The 18,741-nt window shown below is 40.1% G+C and overlaps 1 protein-coding gene across 2 annotated transcripts in view; it reads left to right on the forward strand.

Moving 5' to 3' along the window:
* Positions 1-4,262: 4,262 nt before the first annotated feature.
* SYNPR (synaptoporin) overlaps positions 4,263-18,741 on the forward strand; it is a 336,540-nt gene continuing 322,061 nt past the window's right edge. The window contains exons 1-2 of one of the 2 annotated variants that reach the window (XM_008964003.6): positions 4,263-4,570; positions 4,696-4,761. In XM_008964003.6, the coding sequence (XP_008962251.2) occupies positions 4,274-4,570; positions 4,696-4,761 (363 nt within the window). In that variant the 5' untranslated portion in view covers positions 4,263-4,273. The remainder of the gene's footprint in view (positions 4,571-4,695; positions 4,762-18,741) is intronic. The other variant, XM_003811604.6, reaches the window with a different exon arrangement.

Here is an 18,741-nt window from a genome sequence, read left to right on the forward strand (position 1 = left end):
AAACAAATAAACGCACAGGCATGCTATTGGCCTTTGCTTTCATATTCACTTACCTAAGGAAAGATTTGGAAATTTCAGGTTAGCAGCATGAGCAGAGAGTTAAATATACAACATTTTGACAGACTTCCACTGATTTCCATTATTTTAGGTTTCATAACATACGGGTAGTGTTTCCTCCTGTATTAAGTTGCTGCAGATAAAGTTTTAAATTAGTTTTTTGTCTTTGTCACAAAAGACATGGGAATATGAAACCCAGGTATATTTTCCTATGAGAACAAGATTTAATTAGCCTGAATAATGCAAGTTCTTCTATTGCAGCTTGGTACTTTGGTTTGTATAGTTTGACTCAAGATTAACCCTCTTTGAGATTCAAAATGGTTGGTTTTGTTACTTGATTTTCATTTGCGAACAAGGTGTATTTTCCTATGAGAACAAGATTTAATTTGCCTGAATAATGCAAGTTCTTCTATTGCAGATTGGTACTTTGGTTTGTATAGTTTGACTCAAGATTAACCCTCTTTGAGATTCAAAATGGTTGGTTTGTAACTTGATTCTCATTTGCTGATTTAGCAAATGTTGAGCTTTACTAAATTGGGCTGAATGTATTTCTTACTACAGTGTAAGCTTTGGGAAGACAGGAAACTTGGCAAGCTGTTTACAGTATCTAGAACAGTACCAGGGCACAATAGGCACTCAGCCCTTACTTGCTGAAGTTTCTCTACCTTGGCACCATTGACATTTTCCAGATAATTCTTTGTTTTGAGTAACTGTCCTCTGAATTGTAGGATATTGAGCAGCATCTCTTGCTTCTGCCCTCTGGAAGCCAGTAGTGTCATCTCCATCCCCTGCCCCCACCTCGTTGTGACAATCAAAACGTCTCCAAACATTGTTACATGTTTTCCAGTGGAGGGAAGGGCCCAAATCACCCTCTATTGAGAACCAGAGGACTGCAGTAAATAAATGGATTGCCTTGGCATATCAAAGGAAGTATTCATAGCTATGGGTCCCTGGCCCAAAACAAAAGAGAATTTGGAAATTATTTGATTTACATAATCTACACTGGCCACTAAAATGGATCATTTATGCCCCACCAAAGTTAACTTTATCCTTCATCTATTGTGATAGATTCATCATAGTAAGAGGGAAATTATCTTTCATCATCTTGGGGCAAAAGATAATGGGTCACCCTTAACCACTGACAGTAATATTGTGGCAGTGTTTATATCATCTGTCCTATCTCCCCTAATCTAGTTCTTTAGGGAACCCAGTGTTATTTCCAGGTCTGAATACAGAGGTTCTAACCCAAAGTCTACAAAATATTTAACATTGCAAATGTGATATGAAACTCTGGGTTATTTTGGTGATGCAGCTGTTGGAAGCTCATACATTTCTGGAATAGGAAAAGCATCCTCTGACAATGTGCAATTGTTGTCTAAGCTATTACACTGCCATTTGCCACAATTCTGACTTCCTTCACATGGTGTTTGGAGAACTGGAAAAAAATATGCCACCATATTAGTCAGAAGGAACACTGGGTGTGAAGAGAGACCTGAGGGAATAGGCTCAGTAATCACACTTCCTCTGTGCCAAGTTTTCAACTCAAATAATCTGCAAGTAGGCAATATTTTAAATAAGTCTCTTTCCCTGTATAAAGAGATATAAATATGTAGATGACCTTAGGCATGTTACATAGCCATTCTAAGGCTAGATATACTATCTAGAAAAGGGGAAATTATTATGATACTTAAATGATGTATATAAAGCACTTAGCACAATGCCTGGCAGGTAGCAGGAACTAAACTGGTAATAGGTATTACAATAATAATTATCGTTATTAAGCATATGGAGGAGATGTCATACCCTGTAAGCCGGTTGACTACCATGCAAAGAGGATGAATACAAGGACCATGAGATCGTATGAATCTAGGGTGAAATTTTGGTTCGGCTACTTTACTAGCTGTGTTATCAGTCAGCTTAGGTTATGTTGTGCTGCAGTAACAAAAGACCTAAATTTTTCAGTTGCTTACACCCCAAAATGCATTTTTTGTTTGCTCAGCTTCATGTCCATCAAGGTCTGGTTGCAGATCTGCCTATGTCATCCTTACACTAGGACCCAAGCTGTCAGAGTAACCTCTATATAGAAATTATATTCATCGTGGTAGAAGGAAATAAGTTGGCAAATCACTTGGTGGTTCTTAAAACTTCTGCCCAGAAATGCACTCATTACCAATAAAATGCCCACATTTTACTGGTCAAAACAAGACACCTGGCTACTGCTGGGTCCAAAAGGGCAAGGATATATAGATGTGGAGGTGCACTGTTGAGGGCAGTAGGACATTGCTACAATCTACCCTGCCTCTGATATGGACCTCTGAGTCTTCCCCTTTGCTTCTATAGAAGTGATATGTAACTAATACATGCTGAGGGATTATGAAATGCAGACTGCCCTAGATGGGCTATCTGCAAAATCTCATTGGGTTCTCACAAAAAACAGTTAAGATAGGTATTTTGGCTCCATTTTACAGATTAAAACAAAGAAACAAACTGAGGTCTTGAAGAGGTTAAGTAACTTCCCCCATAAGATCATATACATACATGGTAGGGTACACACTAAGTATTTGATAGTGTTAGTTCCCCCCCACCCCTCCCCCATAGTTGCATAATGGCTTATTTTTGAAACAACTGTTTCTAATTGTTTTAGGCTCTATCTGCATGTAGGAAGAGCAGTAGGAACAAAACTGGCTGACTGCAGATGGTGCAACCAGTCCACTGGAGTTCCTACTCACTAAATTTCTAGTTTTTCTGTAGCAAAATTCATGAGCAGGGGGCATTTACACTAGAAGCTGCCTCCCCCTCCCAGACAGCAAATTACTGATTTCCGTATTTCTCATCCACTTCTACATATCAAATACCCGACCCCCCCAACACACACATACACACCCATGAACTCCAAACCTTTTTGGCAAATCTTTATAGTAAACAGATGGACTATCTGTGTTGCTGGGAGACCACTCATAAATGGAATCCAGTCCAAAGGGAGTGAGAAGGAAGAGGACATATCACTACTTGATGTAGTAGCTAAGAGCTCTCCTGTCTCTCCTCCTCTTCTTCTTCTTCCTCCTCCTCTTCCTTTTTCCCCTTCTTCTTCTTTTGTTTTTCTGATTAAAAAAAAATCAATTCTGACTTCACTACCTGCTACCTGGGCAACCTTGGGCAGGCCACTATCCTTCCATGGGCCTCAATTTCCTCATCTCTCAAATGGGAATAATAGTATTATTAACTTATGGGGGTTTGTGAATATTGAATGAAGTAATGTTTGTAAAGCCCTTAGCACAGTTTTCAGCTCATAGAAAGAACTCACTTGTTTGGTTGTTGTTGTTTTTATTATATTCAGCCAGATTAGCCCACTAAGAGTAAACAACGTGAACCACCTTTCACTAAGTTTCAAGAAAAGAGTCTAACTTTGGAGGAGGGACCCAGTGTTATATTTATGAGTTTGACAAGGGAGTTCATTTGGGGGTCAGATATCAGGCAAAAGATCTCAGTAGAAATAAAATGAGTTTGAAAGGTACCTAAATTTCATTCCCTCTTTAGCCTTTCATGAGATGTTTTACCTTGGCCATTTCATCCTTGCTAAATCTGTTTTCCACTGGCGCATGGTCCCACATTCAAGATTAATTTGTTTCCACCACTTCTCTGTAGGCAGTTTCCTCTGTCCTGGTCCTCTCTCTGGCATCCACAGGCCAACATGGATCCCCTGCCCTGTGTGCATGGCCCCTGTGCTCTGCTCTGCACCACTGTCCAGACCACATTGCAAGTTTTTTTTCCCCTTTTGCTTCCCCTGGTGGAAGTGACACTGCTTATCTTGTTTTTTTTGATGTACCCCAGCGCCTAAGTACTGCCTGCCCACAGGAAGGATGCTCCATAAAGGCTTGAAGGAATGAATGAAAGAGCCAACAAATAGTTATTTTTTATTTTTATGTATGTATCATTATTATTTTGCTGTTTGGAAGTCATCAGAACTCACACAGATGTCTCATGTAAAGTGTGGGTGTCTTCTTCCTACCTGGAAACCCCTTCTTCAGGTGGACAGCCGTCTTGCTGATGGTGCCAAGCCCGCTTTCCCAAACCAACAGACCCAAAGTTTCCCCGGAGCCAGAGGGCACCGGGCGCACGGCTGAGCCTGCACCAATGTCTGTGGGCCCTGCCTCGCCCACCTCCTCGCCCTCCCCTCTGGAGCGCGGCTGGCCAATGACAGCCTTCCCCTGGCTCCATGAGTTTCCCCCTCCCCTGTTGTCTCTACCCTGCCCCAGCTCTTCCCTGCCCACCCCTCGCTGACTCGCCTCGCCTCCCCGACGCGCTGGGTTCCCGGAGCGCAGAGCCCAGCGTTAGCGAGTGGGCTCCCCGAGGCCCCCTGCCCTCGCCGGGCTGCTCCGGGGTGTCGCTCCTCTGGCTGCTCCCGAAGGGGCTTCTGGCCCTGAGGACGGTGGTGCCAAGCGAACTTCATTTTAAAAAAGAACTGGTGGATGAGAAGAGCGAGCGAGGGCGAGCTATGGACCCTGTGAGTCAGGTGAGACAGAACTCGGCAGGGCGGCTGGCTGGGAGCAGGGGGCGGGGGATGCCGCGGCTTGGGAGAGGCGCCCCCAGCCCCTTCCTCACGCTTTGCTTTCTCTCTCTCGCCTCATTCCCCCAAAGCTGGCCTCTGCGGGCACCTTCCGGGTGCTGAAGGAGCCCCTTGCCTTCCTGCGAGCCCTGGAATTGGTGAGTAGCAGTGTGTGTGCAGGGAGGGGCGTCGGGCAGCCAGCTATCAGGTGAGGAGAGGTCGGATGGGGTGCTCCCTGCTCGGTTCTGCTCCAAGCCGGAGATTCAACCCTCAAGCCGGGGATTTCAATCCTGCCCCCTCCTAAGATGCCGTTCCAAGGTGGTGAGGACAAAATCGAGGCACCCTGCTTGGAGGCGGGAGTGTGGACACATTTTTGCAGGCGCTTAGACAAGTGTCGTCTCACCTTACCGCTTGCAGACGCGCAGGGGCTGTGGAAAGAAACCTCCCCCTTGGGAGATTGGGGATGGGGGGCGCATAGAGGAGCTGCCGCTGGGTTCTGGCCCCTCACCTGGACCTTCGCGGGGATGAGGGGATGGGTGGAGGGACCCATAGTTGAGCGGAGGAGCCGGGAAGACTTGGCCAAGCTCAGAAAGTTGGTCAGAACTGAGACAGCTCCTCTGCGGGACTGGGATGCTGGAAGCGCGTGTTCAACTGCTCCGCGGGAGCTTCAGGGAGGGAAAGATGCTGCGAAGCTATTACAGACTGTTATAGACGGCGGCGGGTAGAGAGCAGAACTCCTTCCTTCCCTACTATAGTTTCTTTTCTCTGGCCACTCCTCTAGGGCTTGTCTGATTATACCCAGAAGAGCCCACCAGCCTGTTTGCCATGGCTTCCTTCAGCGACTGGGCTTTAGGAAGTTGTATTCCACTTCTGTGAAACCACCCTGACGCTCTTATTGCAATTTGTCTATGGGCAGAGGAGTGAGGCACAGAAACGGTTACCCACAGGGCCACAGAGCCATGTCAGTGTTGTTGGCTGGATGATGGTTATTCAGACTGAAATCTGCAGGTCACACATTTCGTCTTGCTAGGAGCTCCAAAAGGCAAGCAAACCTATCTGAATAGAAAGTTCAAAGCCTGTCATGTAGCATTAATCAGAGTCCCTAACACTGACTAGCTGGGAAATTATGTAAGAGCCTGTTCTCTGTTCCCAGATCTTAGCTCCAAGGGCTTATATCTGGCAGTGGCTACATAACTGTGATGATTGTTTACACGGATGATCTACAAGATAATTACATTTACCTTGTTTGTAGACTTGAATGAAAATGTATGCGTATATCAGTTTTGCATACACCAGGACAGCTTTCGGAAGGCTTGAATTAGTGGTTCAGAGCTGGCTATTCTGAAACTGTTTTCCTTACAGTCAAGTTAAACAAGCAAGCAATCGTCACAGTTCTGGAAACTTTCAGTTTGCTTTCTCAGAATTCTGCCCGCATTCATTCATTCAGCCATTCAATAAATATTTCCTGTGAAGTAGTGGCTTTTAGGGAAGAAAATAATAGTTCCATTGTCAAGCTATTATCTCTCAAAACCAAGTTCAAAGACCTGACATCATTTTCTGACATAATCTCTTATTGTCTCACACGCTCACCTATCTGAAATAGTAGTTCATGTACACACCAATACTGTGGCAACATGATTTTGTGCCATTGTTCCTCACACAGCCTCTACTGCTATATAAAAAGGTGTTTGTTATCTGGATGAACTTGTTCAAATTACAGGTTTCTGGCCACCAAATCAAAATATTGGTAAGATGGGTGCCCATGAATCTGCATTTTAAATGAGCTCCCTGCATAACTCTTATCCACGTTATAATTGGAGAACCACCACTCTAAGCTATACCAGATCCCTCCAAAACTCAAAAGCCCCTTTTACCTCAGTGCCCTTGCTATTTCTATTCACACTGTATGGAATGTCCTCACCTTCCAAGCCTAAAAAAAAAAAAAAAATGTTTGTTTTTTTACCTCAACTAAATGTTACCTCCTCAATGAAGACTTTTCTCGTATTTATTCCTTCCTCTTTCCTCTATCCCAAACTGAATGATTCACCTCGTTCTTTGAACTTCCACTAGATTTTTATTCATTCACTCATAAGAATTTATCACACTGCAAAATACCGTTTTATAGCTCCCCCCCTTGGGGGAGGGGTGTGTGTGTGTGTGTGTGTGTGTGCACAGGTGATGTGTGTGTGTGTGAGAGAAAGAGTGAAATAGAATAAAGGTTACTAAGTTACTACATTTAAATTATTTGCAGTCCTTCCCCTCTCTCTTCCAGGATTCTAAGGCTCGAAGGAGGAAGGGCTTTTTGCTTGTACCTCAGTAATGAGACTCTCATTTGTGGAAGAGAACATGAATAATGGACAAAGCAAATTTTACAAGTTAGATAAGTTAGTTGGTTGACCTACATTTTAAAAGAGCTGAGCTAGAGACATGAGGAGAGAGTACTAGTTGCTGAAAAAGCTAGTAGTGAACAGAGGGAAAGAACATACATTTTGTGTGCACACAATGGCTTGAGGAGGCACTCTGAGGTATCTTTTTCTGTAGGAGATATTGACAATGACAGGAAATGTGATTTCTTATAGATGGTAGAACATTTCTTCTGTTTGTCTCTGTTTCCCTCACTGGTTCCTTTCATAGCGCTTGGTTAAACAGCAAGTAATCAGCAAAAATTGTAAACCGGTAATGACAGAGCACTTAAAATATCCCAGTTTATCCTGTTTCTGTGAAAGTTTTACAAAGCAATGGAGAGCAGCTTTAAACTTCACAGTGTCTTTAAGCTGCAATTTCCCCATGCTGTAGAAATAAACATGCATGTAAAGATATATGTATCTTAGTTTTGGGGGTTGCTATAACAAAACACCATAAACTGGATAGCTTATACACAACAGAAATTTATTTCTCATAGTTCTGAATACTGGAAAGTCTAAGATCAAGGTTCCATCAGATTCGTTGTTTAGTGAGGGCCTACTTTCTGGTTCACAGATGGAGCCTTCTTGCTGTGTCTTCTCATAGCAGAAGGGAAGAACTCTGATCTCGTCTGTCCCTTATAAGAACACTAATCCCATTCACAAGGGCTCCACATTTATGAGCTAATCACCTCCCAAAGGCCCCACCCCCTAAGACCATCACTTTGGGAACTATATTTCAACATGTGAACTTGGGGGGAGGCATAAACATTCAGATAATAGCAATATTCTCAAGAATATTTATTGCAACATCATCTGTAGTGAAAAGAAATGGAAATAACTAGTAAGTCCATTATAAGAAAATAATTAAAGTATGATTCATCATGTTATGAAATATTATATTGCCATCAAAAAGAATGAATTAGACAGGGATGGTGGCTCATGCCTATAATCTCAGCACTTTGGGAGGCTGAGATGGGAGGATTGCTTGAGCCCAGGAGTTCAAGACCAGCCTAGCCAACACAGGGAAGCTGTACAATTCTGGAATATATTAATTAAAATATGGCTTAACATATAGTGAATTTCTAATTCTAATATTCAGTGCAGCAGAAGACACGTCTTTTGACAGGAATACCAGCTAAGTCAGTAGATATTTGATTCTTCAGTGTTTGATTTTTTTCATTAGTTGAAGTGAGTTTTAGTTTTGTTAAAATTATAACCGAACTATTTTCACATCATCTTGTAAGTTAAGTGATATCAGACATAAAAGACATGTTCTCGTGTTCCTTTTTCTGACTAAATGTCAATGCATATCATTTTTCTATAAGCAATCAGTTGCTTTTTAAATCAGAAGGCTATATTATTCTAATGAACATACTGGATCTAAATGAATACGAGGTTCCATATCAACAAGATATGCTATGTGTTATTTGAGAGAAACTGAAAACAAATTTAGTAAAACTGTTAGTATCAAAAAGAATAGGAATACATTTTTATTGTCCGTATTATGATCAAATAAAAATAATGTGAGATTGTAAAAAAGGAAAAGAAATTTAAAAAATTAGGCATTGTGGTGCATGCCTATAGCCCCAGCTACTTCTGAAACTGAGGTGGGAGGATCGCTTGAGCCCACGAGGTCAAGGCTACAGTGAGCTGTGGTCACTTCACTGCACTTCATCCTGGACGACAAAGTGAGACATTGTCTCAGAAAAAAAAAAAAAAAAAAAAAAAGAATGAATTCAATTAATATGCATTGACCTGCAGGTAAATATATCATTGTATTTGATAAAATTGTTAAGTGAGAAAACATAAGTTTCATTCTTTGTATTTGATAAAATTGCTAAATGGAAAAACCAGTATTTATCCTTTTAATAAACATGTAGATAATTTATTGAATCATATTTCAAAATAATATACAGAGTCCTGTATTTGCACAAATAAAAAATATAGTTTTGTATGTGAGTGAGTGTGCGTGTGTGCAATTTGTATGAACACAGAGAGAAGTGTAGATATAAAGCACTGAACTGTTAAAATTGATTTTTTCAGAAGGGTGTAATTTGAGATGCAGTAGGTAGAGAACGGGAGAGGTTGATGGTAAACTGTGGTATGCAGGAAGAATTGTGGGCCTATCACCTGTCTACAGTTGTGCACACACACAAGAAATTCTTTAAAATAGCTAATATTTTACATTTTTTTCTATGGATTACCCACATGAACTGGTATTACCTTTAATGTCATCTTCTACTTTTGGATTTTATAGCCTGGGGAAAAAATCCACTTTATTTACGTGTTCTTTCCTTAGGAAGGGTTCACAGATACAGTAGATTTAAAGTCTTAATAACATATAAAAGTCAAGCCTTGAGGGGAAAGCTTTAGCCAATTTCAAAGACTTGCAGGCAAAACTCCCACATCCTTAATCTCTACTTAAATGAGGTCAGGGTACTTTTCACTATCTTTTAGGTCAAAACGGAAAAGTCGGGACATAGCACTGACTCTGGTGGTCTTTTTCATTTATTCCCTGATGATAAAATAGGTCCAGCAAATCTCTTAAACCATCATTTGGAAATGGCAAAATATGTATATTAAACTTACCCCATTTTCAGGCCACTCTGGAAAACTAAGTTGGCATAGTCCTGTCTTCCACAGACAATTCTTTTTTTTTTTTTTTTTTTGAGACAGAGTCTCACTCTGTCACCCACGATGGAGGGCAGTGATAAAATTGGTCCAGCAAATCTCTTAAACCATCATTTGGAAATGGCAAAATATACATATTAAACTTACCCCATTTTCAGACTACTCTGGAAAACTAAGTTGGTATAGTCCTTCCACAGATAATTACCTTTTTTTTTTTTTTTTTTTTTTGAGACGGAGTCTCGCTAGGCCGCCCAGGCTGGAGCGCAATGGCGCCATCTCAGCTCACTGCAAGCTCTGCCTTCCGGGTTCTCCTGCCTCAGCCTCCTGAGTAGCTGGGACTACAGGCGCCCGCCACCACGCCCGGCTAATTTTTTGTATTTTTAGTAGAGACAGGGTTTCACCGTGTTAGCCAGGATGGTCTCGATCTCCTGACCTCGTGATCTGCTGGCCTCGGCCTCCCAAAGTGCTGGGATTACAGGCATGAGCCACCATGCCCGACCCACAGGTAATTCTTATTTTGCTACTTTAGTATTTTGCCAGTTGACCTTTGGTCTCCTTTTTTCCCTTTTCTTCTAAAAAATGATGTTAGTAATTCTTTCTTTACTATATACAGTGCACTGAATTTGTACCTGTAGATTTATGTGAAATGAAAAGTGGAGGACTCCACACATCCATATTGTTCAGAACTACATTGGTGCAGACTTAAGGTCATCAAAAGAACTTAAACTCTCCAAAACAATATTTGTGTGGCTTGCATAGTTCTCCAACACAATGCTGCAGTCCTAGATTCTGTGCCTATGGAATAAACTGCTGACTCAATTTGCCTAATTCTTCTAATCCTTATTTTTGACATTCATCCCTAATTTTGCAATACCTTCTGCTATAACCCTGGGTTTCACATCACCATTCTCCCTTTCCAGTCTACCTCCCTGCCTAACCAAGATGGCCAGTGAATCCAAAGATGCAGCATGTCTGATATGTGAGGTATAGGTCTACTTGATTTAAATGGAGACACTAGCATTTATATAATCTTCATTCCTGAATTTAAATTCTAAGCCACGTTTTTCAAGCAAATATCATACTGCTTTCTTAATATTAATAACATTTATAATTTATGCTATTGATAACAACAAAGTGAAATGTGTCGTCATAACATACAATAAATACAATTTTATAGTAGCCATCATTTTAAACTCCTAATGAGAGAAGTAATAACACCTACCTTTGTCATGCAGGCATCATATGGGGGACTATATTACTGTGTTTTTCTTACATCATTGTGTTGAATCTGTGCAACTTTAACATTCCCGTTTCTCCAGGAGGCTCAAAGATGTTAACCAACTCATCAGGGACAAAATTGAGGGAAATGGCAAAGCCAAGATTTGAGCAGCCTCACTCCCAACTTCATTCTCTTAAATGCTACACTCCTGCTTTTTCCAATGTGGCAAGCACTTGCCATATCTTATCCCTGATCCTCAAAGAAGCTTTAAAAAGCAGATGTTATCCTATTTTACAGTGTTTATCTCAGTCATCAACTTATATATTTGAGGTCTTTTCTGAAAATGCCAAGGAACATTTGTATTTAGAGATGAATTCAACAGACATCAACTGTCTTTTATATTTGGCTTTTATTTTCTGTTAGTTATTAATTAACCAAGGTAGAGTTGATTCCAATTAAAAACCAGTACTTTTCATTTTAAATATGTAGAAAAAGACTTCGATTATAAAGGCAATAATTTAATCTCATTTTTTGTCTTTTCCTCTTTTGTTAAAAAAAAGTGTGCATAAGTCAGAGAACTCATTTTCTTCCTGTGTATAAACAAGACAGGGAATTCTTACAGAAAATTTATTTAAATCGTGAGCAGCAATCTACCATCGACAGTTTGATGTAATTTAAAGCTATATTAATGTGGGTTTAATTACAACCTTCTAGCCTCTCAATTGGTGACAACAATCATGTGCATTTGGAGTATGAATCCATAAGTGCACAACAAACAAGCAGCTCCTCAGTGTCCAGATGGATTCATCACTTAATGCTTTCCTGAGTGTATTAAGACAACTGGTATTTGGCCTCACAAGTACAGAAAAAAAGAGAAAAGGGTCAGGAATGCTTCTTATGGATTTGAATTCAGATTTTATTTTTTACTAGCTTTGTTACCTTGGGCAAGTTAAATTCAGTAGGCTTCATTTTTCTCATCTATAAGATAGGGCTAATAATAGTTCCTACTTCAAAGTGATGCTATCATGATTTAATGATTTATCCAAGTAAGGTGCCTTGCTTAGTACCTACACTGTGATAAGTGCTCAATAAAAGATTATGAAGGTGATGATGATAACGATGCCAGCGGTTATGACGGTGATGAAAAGGGAGAAAGTAGAAATTCATCAAAGGATAATTTAGGAAATTACAGATAACTTTTTGCAAGTTAAAGTCTTGGCAAAACTCTGAGGTAGAAATTTGTATTCAGACTTGCTCATACCTCTTTTTAGCCCCTCTATCTCTATATTCCACTGTGGAGGGCCCTCATACTGGCAAGTCTATTTTTACCATAGCATGAGTGACTCTTCAGGCGCTTGCTCCTTGGAATATTCACATTTCAAAGAAAATTCCAGCAAGGCCAGTATTGAACCTAAACGAGAACGTCTAATGGAAGAATTGCAAGCACTTGGCCTTCAGGGGTTTGTCGTAGAGGTGTGAAGAGATACTTTTCCTGGTCTTTCTCAAATAACAATCCATAGACAATTTCGTACATTTGAAAGAGACACAGTGGCCCCAACTGAATTCTCCAGGATGTGCTGAGGGTCCTTATAGGGTCAGATACAGGCACTTACTAACCACATTGTAATACCCAGGTGCTCCAGGCCCTTGGGTGTTCCCCCATAGAAACTGGGGAAAACCCTGGAGTTATGCTGAAGTAGAAACACCATCCTTAGTTCTTTATTCCCCAGAGGTCCCACATCTCTCACTGACTGAGGTATGGGGACAGAAGAAAAACAGTCATGTGCTAGTAGAAGAAAAGTAGAAAATCTCTAAGGAGTATGTGCACAGAACCATGGTCTTCCTTTGAGTCTTCATTTTCTGTGGGGATGTATTTGACTTTTGTTGTATTTGTTATTATTCCTGTTCAATGTATTAGCTTAGGCTCCTTTAAAGACCTCAGTTTCCTAACCTGAAAACTGGGGGCAATATCTCCTGCCTATAGTGTTGAAAATTTTAAGTGAGATCAAGCATGAAAAAGTGTTTAGCAAACTGTTAACTATCCTTCTAAAGTAAATGATAATTGTGACCATGATGATGGTGATGATAAAGAAATACCTTTTTCCAACCTAAATGACTCTGGGTGGCATAATATAATTACTGGACAGAGCACAGGGTGAGGGGTGAAGTGTAAGAACTTGATCTCTGTTCCCTAAGGAACTAAGTCCTTCCAACACTTACCACCCTCTGCCTTCCATGCCAGTCTCTTTGGTCTCTTTGAAGCCTACAAGAAAGGATGATGCTGCCAGTTGAATGTAATGAATTATCCAAACTTTACTGGGGAAAGTTCCTTAGGAGAGGGGAATGTGGTCCATCCTCACCCTTTTAACTCTCATACCAAGCGACAATTTCTTGCTCTCTACACGTTTCACATTTCTTGATGTTTTAGGGGCCTGGTGACGGTTTCTTGCTGTTCTCATGAACTTTTGTACATGCCACTTCCACTGCCCAGAATGCTCCCTCTCCCTTTTGCTCAACCTTTTTTAGTTGATGAATTCTTCTTCTCCCTTCAGAGTCAATGTAGATATCACTGTCTAGGGAGGTCTTACTAGATAAGGTCAGCCTTCTGACGGCTCCCAGACCACACTTTTTAATGACTTTTCATTCTAGCTACTCAACCAGAGTAAATGCAGTGTGAGAGCAGGGATCTTGTTGGTCCTGCTCATCAGCGCATTTTATGTTTCTAACACAGTGCTTAACACACAGTAAGGCCAACATCAGGGACATCGGCAAACTCCACCAAAACACCCAGGCAGTAGGTGCTTAGAAAGTATTGGTTAAGAAAATGAGAGAAGAAGGAGGGAAGAAAGGGAATAAAGAATATGTAAATGAATTATTGGTAACACATTGGATGAGACGTAAATTCCCCTTAATGGTCTTCATTGTGAGGTGGAATTGTGAAGCTTTCCCTGGAAACAATTGTTTAGCTTGGTTATGGAGGAGAGTAAGTCACATAGGCACCGCTGTCAAGGAAACAGGGCTATTATAGGGATACCCACTGCATGATAATAGTGGAGAACTTTTACAGAAATAAAAGTTCAAGGACTGAAACAGGCTCAGGTCTCATATCTTGGGTTCACGTCAATGAGCAGCAAGAATGCCTTAGCAAGAGTGCCACTATTATTATGTCTTTGTCACTGTCCTGCCTGCCCTCTCTCTGTGTTCCCTTTCTGTTTCCCATTTATTCTTGTCATTATTCTTATCTAATGTCCTAACAGAAAGAATATGATTGGTTCAACTAACAAAAAAATTATTTTAGTTTGGACACAACTATCAACCCTAGGCAATATCATAAGTCAATAGCCAGTCTACAAATTGGTTGCCATAGATCAAATGCCCACTGCTATCCTGTCACTTGTGGCCTGAATAAAAAGAGTCATGATATTCGAAACATTCCCCTTTTGTCTCTTCTTTCAGCTGGAGCAGCGATCATGACGATCCTATAAGTCATTAAGAGGACAGACCCAGTGAGAAGTGTACATGTCTGGTTTAAAAGTAAATGATTTTTAAACCAGTACTTCTTTTATTGAAGTAGCACTGGTAATTTTCTCAAGATGTTACACCTTTGAGATTTTGGCATCAGTATTCTTGGAATGCTCTCTGATTAGGGGATAGCTGAGTGGATTCACACTGATAATATTATCCAAAGAGATACACCTTTGGCTCTTCAGCACATGGGCCTCCACTAGCTTGTGTGATCTTGTCCATTTGTTAAAAACCTCTTTTTAAGAGAAATGATTAGGTTTTGCCTAATGATAAGACGATTTGTGAATAAAAATGTATTCCCTCAAACCCACATGTACTTCATTTTTATTCACATATTTGTTGGTAAATTCAGCTCTGGCCCTTTATGTTAGAAGACTACATTAATTATTATATTCATTTCTTTAGTGTATGTGTTTACTAATGTAGTAGAAAACTAATTACTCATGGAAGAGTCATTGGATTGCCTTGTGTGATAGGTGCTGTTTCTTTGAGGAGGGGAAAAAGAGGAATTTGTCGATGAGCAAATACCACTGGAAAAATGTAGAAGGCAGTGTGGAACTTGAAGAAGCATCAGTTTTGGGGTCCATTTTATGCCAAAAATTTTGCTCTTCTTTTCAGCCATGGAACACAGAGCAGATTGCATAATTATGCTCATTCTCAGGGTCCATAACTATCAAATGAGGACCATAAGAGTCATGTCTTTTGGTGTTGTGATGGTTAAGTAAGATAATATTAGTAAAACCTCCAGCAGTGTCTGGTCTATACCAAGATTCTCTAACTGTAACTGAGGAAGAGGTTGTTGAAGTTGATGATGTATCTACAAACACAATCAAGCATTCCTAAACTTTCTAGCACTGGAATAAACATAAAGGGTTTCAATATAGCATTGTTACATTGCTTTTTGTTCCCATTATTTCTCCATTGGAAGAATGTTGATTGTGAGATGTCTTAGTCTGCTTTGTGTTGCTGTAGAGGAATACATGAGGCTGAGTAATTTACAAAGAAAATGGGTTTATTTGGTTCATGGCTCTGCAGGCTGTACAAGAAACATGGTGTCACTATCCACTTCTGGTGAAGGCCTCAGGCTGCTTCCACTCATGGCAGAAGGCAGAGAGGAGCTGGTGTGTGCAGAGATCACATGGTGAGAAAGGAAGCAAAAGGTGAGGAGAAGGTGCCAGTTTCTTTTTAATAGCCAGCTCTCACAGGAACTAACAGAGAATTCATTCACACACCCCTCCCCTAGGGAGGGCATTAATCTATTCTAGAGGGATCTGCCCCCATGACTCAAATACCTCCTATTGGGCCCCACCTCCAAAATTAGGGATCAAATTTCAACTTGAGATTTGGAGGAGACAAACATCCAAACTATAGCATAAGACGATCATAAAGTAAACACAATAATGTTTAAAATAGTATGTAGAGACAAGTGCTTTATTAAGTGCTACGCACATGTTTTTCATATAATTTCATGTTACTTTCAAAAGACTAATAAAAAACTCCTTTTCAGCCGGGCGCGGTGGCTCACGCCTGTAATCCCAGCACTTTGGGAGGCTGAGGCAGGCGGATCACAAGGTCAGGAGATCGAGACCATCCTGGCTAACATGGTGAAACTCCCTCTCTACTAAAAATACAAAAAATTAGCCGGGCGTGGTGGCGGGTGCCTGTAGTCCCAGCTACTCGGGAGGCTGAGGCAGGAGAATGGTGTGAACCCGGGAGGCGGAGCTTGCAGTGAGCAGAGATCACGCCATGGCACTCCAGCCTGGGTGACACAGCAAGACTCTGTCTCAAAAAAAAAAAAAAAAAAAAAAACAAAACTCCTTTTCACATATGAAAAAATTAAGGCCTCAAGAGATCCCACTACTTGCCTAAAGTCATACAGCTATAGCTAGTATGTTAAGAGAGCCAGGATTTGAACCCAGGCAATTGGATGCCAGATTCCGTGCTCTTTTAACCATTTTTCTGCATTGTCTTCCATTAATAGTAATCACTCATTACTCCTAGGTCTTGGAGCTAAATGATTTCCCACTGAAAACAACAGGGACAATATACATAATTTCTTCTTAAAGTCATGTCTTCTAACTCCTAATTCAGTTCCCTTTATGCTACCTCATGCTACTAATAGACAAAGCAAAGCTTAAATGCCCTCATGACTAAGGATGTTCATACCTTCTCAGTGACCTTTTTATTTCTCGAAAACACTCCCACTCCTTGAGAAAATTTTACTGAACTTGTGTATCTTTTTTTTTAACAAAATATTTATTCACTGATCCGTTGTATAAAAAAATTCGAACTCAGAAATATGTTGTTGAAACATGCAGATACAAACAAAAATATCTGTAGAATTCAGGAAGGATATGGATATTTAGTAAGATTATGAACACCTAAATTCCTAAGTCAGGCAGCTTCCATCATGGATGATGGAGAAGTAAATGAACTTTGTCCCTTGTGTGTGTGTGAGTCGTCATTCTTTGGATCTGTTATTTGGAAGCATTTGTGTGCTTTAACAGGAAGTTCTCACACATCCATCTGGTCTACTCTGAGATTTTCTGGCTGGCCTTTTATGCACTGGCTTCACCTTACACCTGATGGACAGTTGGCACACTTTTCAGGATCTTTCCAGTTGAGACTTGAGAAGATAGAAGAGTTAGATTGGCATGGAGATATTAGAAAATTACTGAGCACAAACCCATGATCTGAGTGAAGCATGGAGATCCTGAGAGGTGTTTCAGTGGGAAAAGGGGGTAGCTGGATAAATAGAGATTATTATTGTGATTTAGAATGTACTGGATTTGAAGCCATGCAAGCTAAGTCTCAACCACAGACTTTGGGTATGTTCATGGGCAGATCAACATCATTGAACCTCAAGTTTCTCAGGGATTTTACCTACATCAAAGGTGTTTTTTAATGATAAAAATGAATTAATGGCTGAGAAACCTTGGGTAAATGTCTTTATCTTTCTGCCTCTCAATTTCTTGAACTATAAAATGGCAATAAACAACTGTAACACAGAGTTGTGAAATAAAATGAGTTTATGTGTATGAAAGTTCCCCTCCACTTTATCGGAGAGGGCTCAGTAAAGGTTGACTGTCCTCAAACCCAGAAAATTAAAGCTCAGATATGTGGGAAATCTTTCCCATATGAGAAATATCTGATGGGCTACCTTTAATGTCCATCTACAGCTGGAGGTTTGTGATGATAGGGGAGAGGTATGTTTTCTGTGTCATAATCATCAACTAGAGTTTAGGTAAGAACTTTTGTTGTCAGATTCATGGATTCTATTTACGAAGCAGTTGAAAGCAAAGCATGATTATTATGTGACCACCATTCACCCAGGAGATGAATTTGAAATTTATTTTTAGAGACAAGTGCTTCATTGGTGAAAAAAAAAGAATGTGTGTGAAATTGATAGTGGCATTAAACTCCAGCTATTCTGGGGGAAAAGGCTGTGTTTACCAGCAACAGTACGTAAATTTGAAGTATAAATATTGTAGTTTCTCTCTCTCTCTCTCTCTCTCATGTGCATATATAAATACATGTTGCTTAATGACAGGAATAGGTTTGGAGAAAAATGTATCATCAGGTGATTTCATCATCGTGCATACACCATAGAGTGTACTTACACAAACCTAAATGGGATAGCCTACTACACACCTAGGCTACATGTACAGCCTATTGCTCCTAGGCTAAAAACCTGTACAGCATGTGACTGTACTGAATACTGTAAGCAGCTGTAACACAATGGTATTTGTGTATCTAAACATCTAAACAGAGGAAGGATATGGTAAAAATTTAGTATTATAATCTTATGGGACCATCATCATATATGTGGTTGGTCATTGACCAAAACATCATTATGCAGTGCATGATTTTAACTTGCTAGTGCTTTAAAAAATTTTTTAATTGACATGTAATAATTGTGCATATTTTGGGGATATAATGTGATATTTCAATACATGTGTATAGCGTGTAATGCTCAGATCATGGTAATTAGCATATCCATCACCTCAAACATTTGTCACTTGTTTGTGTTGGGAACATTCAAAATCTGTTCTAGCTATTTGAAAATACACAATAAATTGTCATTTATTATAGTCATCCTGTAGTGCTAGCTTTAAAAAATACCTGATTTTATTCACTATATTCTCATTTAGTAACAGAAAAAATACTTGGATTTGACTGTCAGCTCCATTAGTTACAAGCTATGTGACCTTGGACACATTACTTAACCTCTTTGGGCCTTTCATATTTATAAGAGTAGAAATAATGATAACTAGCAGGCATAATTATTGTGTTCATTAAATAACATTTGCAAAGATTAGTGGCAGATAGGAAACGTTTAAAAAGAGGTATTTTCCTTC

Source organism: Pan paniscus, chromosome 2 (genome assembly GCF_029289425.2).
Source record: "Pan paniscus chromosome 2, NHGRI_mPanPan1-v2.0_pri, whole genome shotgun sequence".
NCBI lineage: Eukaryota > Metazoa > Chordata > Mammalia > Primates > Hominidae > Pan > Pan paniscus.